General features: G+C 38.9%; 1 protein-coding gene across 1 annotated transcript in view; it reads left to right on the top strand.

Annotated features, from left to right (window-relative positions):
• The window catches only part of src (v-src avian sarcoma (Schmidt-Ruppin A-2) viral oncogene homolog), a 34,661-nt gene extending 27,878 nt beyond the window's left edge, over positions 1 to 6,783 (top strand). Inside the window, exons 8-12 of the mRNA XM_042219297.1 lie at positions 1,718 to 1,897; positions 2,264 to 2,340; positions 2,423 to 2,576; positions 2,857 to 2,988; positions 4,244 to 6,783. Of these exons, the coding sequence (XP_042075231.1) occupies positions 1,718 to 1,897; positions 2,264 to 2,340; positions 2,423 to 2,576; positions 2,857 to 2,988; positions 4,244 to 4,452 (752 nt within the window). The 3' untranslated portion in view covers positions 4,453 to 6,783. The remainder of the gene's footprint in view (positions 1 to 1,717; positions 1,898 to 2,263; positions 2,341 to 2,422; positions 2,577 to 2,856; positions 2,989 to 4,243) is intronic.
• Positions 6,784 to 8,414: the final 1,631 nt, after the last annotated feature.

Genomic DNA, 8,414 nt, shown 5'->3' with positions numbered 1-8,414 from the left:
AGGGAGAGATAGGCAGAAGGGGAGTAGGTGGGTGAGCTGGAGCAGAGGCGAAATACTGGGTGAGTGAGTGAGACAGAATTAGGTCATTGTGGAGCTGAGGCTATACAACCACAGGCCATATTGCCCAGTTCAAAAATAAAGAGAAAGGCTAGGCATCGCCTTGGGCCAAATCTGTGATTCAGACTGTTTTTTGGTTGACCAGCACTGCCCTCTGGTGTTGCAATGAACACACTGCCCACAAAAATGGACTCCAATTACTCTTCATTCTGAATGTCAAATGTTCTGTTACTTTCCACCAGGTGATTTAAAAGAAAGAACACAGATTTAACATCATTCGATGAATCAATGCTATCAATGTCTTTGCTACTTTGTGTTAATTGGTTATCATTTTCCCCCAGGTGCCTACTGTTTGTCTGTATTGGATTATGACAACACAAAAGGGTTAAATGTGAAGCACTACAAGATCAGGAAGCTGGACAGTGGAGGCTTCTACATCACGTCACGCACCCAGTTCAACTCCCTACAGCAGCTTGTCAATCATTACCGCAGTGAGTTCAGTGCAGACAAAATGCTTTTTAGCTTCCCCAACAGAGTCTTTAGTAATTACACAAATATTCATTCACTCATTCTTTTAGTTAAACCTTTCCTGTGTTTCCTGCCCATTATTTGCTTTACCACTGACCAGCTTCACAATCTTCCCTCCCCAGAGCATGCTGATGGATTGTGTCACAGCCTAACAGACATATGTCCTGTACTGAAGCCTCAGACTCAGGGCTTAGCAAAGGACGCCTGGGAGATCCCGAGAGAGTCTCTCCGTCTTGACATAAAGCTTGGACAGGGCTGCTTCGGCGAAGTCTGGATGGGTGAGTCAGGCTTTATTCCTTTAATGGATATTCAGTTATTTTCTCTGGTCACAGCTATTGTAAGACCAAAGTGCATAAATTATTTTAGCGCTGCATGACTGAAAAATTGCACAGCTATAACTATTACTGCTGTAACTGATAGCTGATTCTGATTAGAATATTATTGCATGATCACTGTTGATGCCAGGGAAAATAAAATGCCAAACGTTTTAGAAATTTGGCCAATATGCCCTTTAAATATGCCGACGTCACTTCTGGAACATTTTCAGTGTGGCTGCTTTTTTCAAATTGTTCAGTAGATCTTTGTTTCTGTCGCTTTGCATTTTTTCCACTACAGTGTGCAATGAATCTTCTCCAGTGTATGAAAACAATGACCTGTCAGTTAGAATTTCATTTTGGGAACGTGGATGAACTGACAGGGAGGCAAATTAAGTGTAATGGAGGTTGGTGTTGGTGCGACCACAAAGCTCTTGTGTTTTCAGGCACACCCAGGTATGCTCAGGTCATACCTACTGACTGTCCTCCCACAAATGTCTTAAGGCATAACAGTAGAAATCAGCAATCATTTGTCTTTCCCTTTGGGGCAAAAACAGGAGTCTTCCATTTGCTTGAGCTCTGACTAATAACTGGAAACTACCAGTAATTAGCTTTTAAGCAGAAATGTTTTGTTGTCAGAAAAAGGATGGTCATGGAGCAACATTTAAAAAAGCAACCATATACAAGACTGTCCAGAGGTGCATTAGAAAATTATTTAACACTTAAATGACTTCAGTTTTAATGGGGGAAAGCTGGAGTTGAATTAAGTTCTAACAATCAATACTAATGTTATACTAATAACATTTGTTTTTAATCAGGAACATGGAACGGTACAACGCAGGTGGCGATTAAGACCCTGAAGCCCAGCACCATGTCCCCGGAGGCCTTCCTGCAGGAGGCTCAGGTCATGAAGAAACTGAGACATGAAAAGCTGGTTCAGCTTTACGCTGTGGTGTCTGAGGAGCCGATTTATATCGTCACAGAGTACATGGGCCAAGGTCAGCGTGGGGTCCTCACTCGGTCACATTTAAATATTTTTTCAGAGTACATTTTTTCATTTGTAAATGTAAATAAACATGTGTTGTACTTAAAATATTATTTGATTATGACTCATCGAAATCCTATTTCTAAGTCTAATTAAAAGATGGACACGTCTTAAAAAAGGGGATGTGATTAAGCAGAAACAGCCAAAAATTGAGCTAAACTATGATGTGTTTACTGCCTGGGAAAAAAGAAAGTTCTAGACAATGAATTTATTTATAAATAAACATCATTTCTGCATACATTTTTTTCAAAATTTAAAATGAATTTCAGGAATTTCATAATCTCAGTGGTGATTAACTTATTCTAATCCGCACTAACAGGTAGCCTACTGGACTTTCTGAAAGGGGACATGGGTAAGATGCTTCGCCTTCCCCAGCTGGTGGACATGGCCTCACAGGTCAGCTCAAATAATATCACGTTTTATTATTTAATTGTTTGTTACTTTTCTGTTATAAAACCGAGATTTGCCCCTTTCTTAGATTGCTTCGGGGATGGCTTATGTCGAGAGGATGAACTATGTGCACCGTGATCTAAGAGCTGCTAACATCCTGGTGGGAGATAACCTGGTTTGCAAAGTGGCTGACTTTGGTTTGGCTCGCCTCATAGAGGATAACGAATATACTGCCAGGCAAGGTAAAAGCATAAGGGTAAAAAAGACAGCATTTATTTTATCATGCTGTTTCTCGATGTGACACAGTAGCCTTTCTCTCTTTTTCTAACACCAGGCCAAATATAGAGTATAAGGCATCACATATCTAGTTGGATTTTGTTTCTTCACTTTTGTGTAAGGAATCAGTGATTTTGTGATGTCACAGCTGTTGAACAGCAGGAAGCTCTCTGCCAGTTGGCTTTTTGTTTCAGCCTGTTTACAATGATCTAATTTCAGCCTCCTGATAAACTTGTTCTTTTGCAGGTGCCAAGTTTCCCATCAAGTGGACGGCCCCTGAGGCTGCGCTGTATGGCCGCTTTACCATTAAATCAGATGTATGGTCATTTGGGATCCTACTGACTGAATTGGCTACTAAAGGCCGAGTCCCATACCCAGGCAAGTATAGATAATTTTGTTTAAGGCTTTATTATGGATGAAGGAATTTGAACCTCAAAACTTAATGCTTAAAGGAAATGTATGTTTATTTTTTCCCTGTGAGAGACTAAATAACACATAAAAAAATCAATCCTAAAGGTCATTTGAGATCTAAAACCACTGGTGGGCAGATAATCCCAGATTATAAACCCACAGTAGGGGTGTCAACCTTTGGAGGTTGTTCTGAGGATCATTAACCCACTATTGGTCATTTGACCTGGATAACCTACACAGACTGTGCATTTCCTAAATTTGGTAACTGTAACATTTTTGGCTTTTCAAAAATATTCACAACCCCTTTTTAAAAAAAAGGTCATCCTGTTTTTAGTAACTTTCAGGAGTCCTTCTGTTTATGAAGTATGTCAGTTTCGTGGTCTCTTCATAGTCAGTGTTTGCTGAAGGACCAGCCACAGCTTTCAAAATGCTGTTAAAGAATGGAGAAAGCCTGCATTTGTTTATGATGTGATTGAATTCATATGTGGATTATATCCAAGGCCTTTGTTGACTATCTAGTCAGAATGGAAAACTCCCACCAGCTCATCCTTAATAGTACTAGCCCTAACCAGATTCTTGAAAGTGGTCATCTGCATCAGTTAGCCCACCTACCACGTCCATCAAGAGTCAGTCTTAGTTTATATTTATTTTTATTATTATTATTTTTTGGCTCGCTCCTAATGCTTCATTGTATCAATCCTATTGATTTGTGGTCGTGTTTCAGCGTTCCAGTTCTTGAATATCGTGGCACCAGAGAATAATGGGTTTCTGATAGTCTTGTGTTTTTATAAAAAATGGGAAGACTGTAGAGTTTGGCTGCTTCACAATAAAAATAAAAAGTGTATCCACTAGGGGGCATCAGTTAGCATGCACTCAGAAGGGTTTCTGACTGAGTGACCTGAAAGATTTGCAAGACAGCCATAATAAGAGCTGGTTGACTTCTCTAAATGCTCTGTGACATCATACAAATATGAAAAAGTTAAAAATTTTGTGTCTTAAGAGTAAGTGCTGCTGTAATGTCAGCCCTTAGGAGTTTTATTAATAACTCAGTGAAAGAAAATAATTGTAAAATATGCATAAAAATAATAAAAAGATCAGAATACACACTTACCTAATAATTCTGTATTCTGTGTATAGCATAAAGATGTCTTACTTAGTACTCCAACTATGGAGATAGTTTTTCAGCCGCATACCTTTCATAATGCTTTATTTTCTCTACCAGGTATGGTGAACCGGGAGGTGTTAGACCAGGTGGAGCGTGGTTATAGGATGCCGTGTCCAGCAGAGTGCCCCGAATCCCTTCATGAGCTGATGCTGAGCTGCTGGAGGAAGGAACCTGAGGAGAGGCCAACTTTCGAGTACCTGCAGGGCTTCCTGGAGGATTACTTTACCTCCACAGAGCCTCAGTACCAGCCAGGAGAGAACCTGTAACCAAGCTGGCAACATATCTGTGCACACAGTATGGATGTGCATAACTGAGCATGTGCATCGTCTTTAAAGTGCATGGATAATTGTGTATGGGGCGGTTGTGTTTTTTGGGGGGTTTTTTGTCCAATGGGGCAAAGAACGGACACATATTTGGGTACAATCATTGATTCTGAGTGACATCAAACCAATCAGCAAAATCCAGTCTTTCCAAAGTCTCTCCAACATTTCCAGTTTGAGAGACTGTTTTCAAGGTATGGTATTATTTTTCAACAACCCAAAACAGGCAAAGAGGTGTGTCTGCCTTTTATGTGTTTGTAAGGTGTCCTAATAAGCCTTCCTCGTGGGTTCTTCCTATGTTATTTCTCCTGACTGATCTTATAATTATCACCATCAATTACACAACATGGCCTACAAGACAGCATATCAGTCAAACATGGGTGGGTGTCCAGAGAGTTAAGTTTATTGGTTACAACAGGATGTCTCTTTTCGCCACATTTTCTTTGGGATCCCCTTCGAAACGCACACGCTCAGACGCCGTCTTCCATTTTTCTGCTCAAGAAGCATCTATGTGGTACCAACATCAAATTTTAAGATATTATCGATCTCTTTAAAAAGAATTTGCTATTATACCTGGATTAACTGGAAATTTTCTATGGTAATACTTCAGTTTTTAGCACCACACTTCCCCTGTGCAACATTGAGGCTTGTTTCTGGATTGCTGTGAGATTTTGTGATGTGAAAGTGATGTGAAAGTCTCTTTCACCAGCTGGACTAATTGAGTTATTGCTGTGACCAACATACAGCTCAACGCAAAGAAGAAAAGAGGCCGTCCCTGTCTCTATTTGCTAATTGTGACTTTTCTTAATCTGGCTAAAAGCTATCAGTAAAAATGGCTACTGATCACTAAAGATCATCTCAGGATGGAGAAAACAAGAATTCTTCTGTGAGGATTTTTGTGCCAATGAAAAATGTCTTTTTTACTCTCTTCTACTGTGTAAAAGTGTATTTTAATACTCCGGACTTTTCTTACAATGAAGCTTGTGTTATCTAAACAGAGGTTATGCTGTTCTGTTCTTCTTAAAGGATAATCCACTGTTTGTGAGATCCTGCATCTGTGTACACTTTTGGATCACATTTGGATCACCAGCATGCATTTTAATCTGTAGATTTACTTTCAAGCATTCGCATTAAAATCAGGTGAATGTCCCCGCACAGTTCTCAACTTCATGGATATGAAGACGATTTTTAACCAGCAGTAGTATTTCACTAATGAGTGCAAGTTTTCGGACAATGTTACACTGGAGATATTGTCATTGTGTTCTTATTGAATATGATAAACGAGCAGCAGTATGATTATGCCTCCCTGATGCCTATAGGAGGCAGACTACAAAGCTTTCCCAGGACCACGGTGGCAGGTATAACAAAAAAAATTGGCTTCTTGAAACCTAATTGTAAATATTCTTAATGATAATATTTGTATATATCTTTATAATTTATTACTTTAAAGAATAACCCAATTGTTTATTTTGCTTTCTGGTACTTTTCTGGGTTACATAACATCTTAAAGTATAAGATTAATCATAGTTGCAACACTTCTGAGCACAGGTATGTTTCTTGTGCACGTATTTCTGTGAAACCTTTCTCAGTTGAACATTAACGTGCCAGTTGTTTCTCGCCACATACTGATAATCTACCAGCATCGATGCTTCCCATAATACAATCAATACCACAATGTTTACATCGTGATGACCTTTAGATCATTTTGATGCTGCTATACAGGCTGAGAAATTAGCAGGTAATCGCGTGTCATTCTTGTCAGACATATTGCTTTCATGAATCTGTTCGACAGTGTTGTGCTGCCACCTTCTGTTGTTCCTCGAGTGGGCTCTCCAGCCGGGATTTCCCAAAGCACTGCTGGTTAAGGCTGAGTAACTCCACGCAAAAGGATGATGCAGCTGCCATGAATAGGAGCTTGATATCTGTGTTACATCTGCTGTGTTGCACGGATAAAGAATGCAATGGCCTGCAGGTGTAGTTGGGTTGTTTGCATCGTTCCCTTTTCCTGCTGTCTCATTGAATGTTTGAGCAAAAATATGGATAAAGTGCATGAAAAAGATCATATAGTCAGTATGCAGCCTTGCTAATAAGCCAAGGACATTTCCTGTGGGGTTCTGTGGGTCTCCTTTCTGGCTATGCAGATATTTTTAAATCAGTGATATTCCTATATATACTCTTTTTCTACTGTATCCAATGGGAATTTTCACATAAATAACTCTTTGTTAAATCCTACTGATTACTGTTCAAATTTGAATAAAATTTGTATACTGCCTATGACACGCGCTTTTGTTTATTAACTGAACAAATGCTTCTTTAAAAAAGAAAGAAAAACATACTCACACAAAGCAGTAATGTACACAAAATACTTGATTATCCTTTTCTAAGACACAAAGGTAATCTTCCATTGACCTAGAAAAAGATTTGAAAGCATATTTATAGCGACATGCAACGAACAGTAGTGTCATTTTTTTTTATCTACATATAAATAGTCTAATTACAAGACTTTTGCATAGTCTTTATTTCTTCATATTTTGTTTCCAAGGAGCCACATTTTTTCTTAATTTTTAAAGTGCTTTTAAGCAATAGTTCTTTCAAAGTTTTTCTCTGCATATATTGTCTGGTTTTTCACTCATTTTCAGTCTAGTCCTTGTACCTGAATATTTTAAGAGGAATGTTTTTTTGTTTATTGTGCCACTTAACAATGAGCTGAATCATTCAAGCCTAAAATAGACGCCTAACTCACGGGATGAACCGGTATTGTGTCTACACATAACAACTTGACAGCTAACCAAAATTGTATCTTTAGGCATTTTGTTAGTAGATTCCTGTCACAAGAGCACGTAACTTGTTCCCATTTGTTTAATTGAATCAATGAAAAAAATACCAAAGATAATACAGTTTGACAGGCATAAATTTTTTTGAACCAGCAATGTGATTCCTGAAGATTTTTAGCAAAAAGAGAAAAGGAAAAGAAAAAGGCATATCTCAGTATGGTGTACAGTCTGTCTTTACAAAAGGTGAATGGTATCTAAAAGTCATGTCCTTAAGAAACTGGAAAAATCCCAGCAAAGAACTGACACTGGACCTGAGATATGCATTTCGCCCTTCAGTGCTTCCATCTACTGTCCACTGAATCCTCATCAAAAACATGTTTTACAGATGCATTTCAACCAGTGGTGTTGGGGATCTTCTCAAAATTGTTGGAAATCTAAATACAATGTCATCTAGTCTGATTGGCAGTGGCTTCATTGTTTCAGCTCGAAAATGATCCCAAACCTGGATTCAACAACAAATAATGGAAGATTATCAGCCTTTGATTGGCCTCCAAAGGGCTCAGACCTCAACACTACTGAAGTACTAGGGGGTCATCTTGATAGACAACAAAACAAAAGGGAGCCTGCATCTATTTATGAGCTTTGAATGTCCTTCAAGAAGCCAAGAGAATTATTCCTAATGACTACTTAAAGAAACTACAAGACAGCTTGCCTGAGAGAGTTCAGGAGAGTTAATCAATAAAGGTGGTCATACTACAATGTAGCTTGCCATCGCCAGTGTGTGAATGTGTGTGTGAATGGGTGAATGACTGAATGTAGTGTGAAGCGCTTTGGGGTCCTTAGGGACTAGAAAAGCGCTATACAAATGCAGGCCATTTACCATTTACCATACTAAATACCAAACAAGTCTATCACAGTGCACCATGGACAGTCAGATCTAGGGCTAACACGTAGAGTCAAATAATTAAGTAAAATAATTTGATAGATATAGCAAGAAGCTTATTTCACCTGCTCCCGTATACATACGGAATGAATATGCATATTTATTCCGCATGTATACGGAATTCCTGTCGCATTCTCCAAGGGATTTAGGCCTATGTCTCTTTTCGGTCTAAATCCGGGGATCTTTCGAGT

The sequence above is a fragment of the Haplochromis burtoni genome, unplaced genomic scaffold, assembly GCF_018398535.1.
Source record: "Haplochromis burtoni strain Fernald_Lab_line unplaced genomic scaffold, NCSU_Asbu1 Contig_31, whole genome shotgun sequence".
In the NCBI taxonomy this organism is placed as follows: Eukaryota; Metazoa; Chordata; class Actinopteri; order Cichliformes; family Cichlidae; genus Haplochromis; species Haplochromis burtoni.
This window is presented reverse-complemented; position numbering and strand designations above follow the sequence as displayed.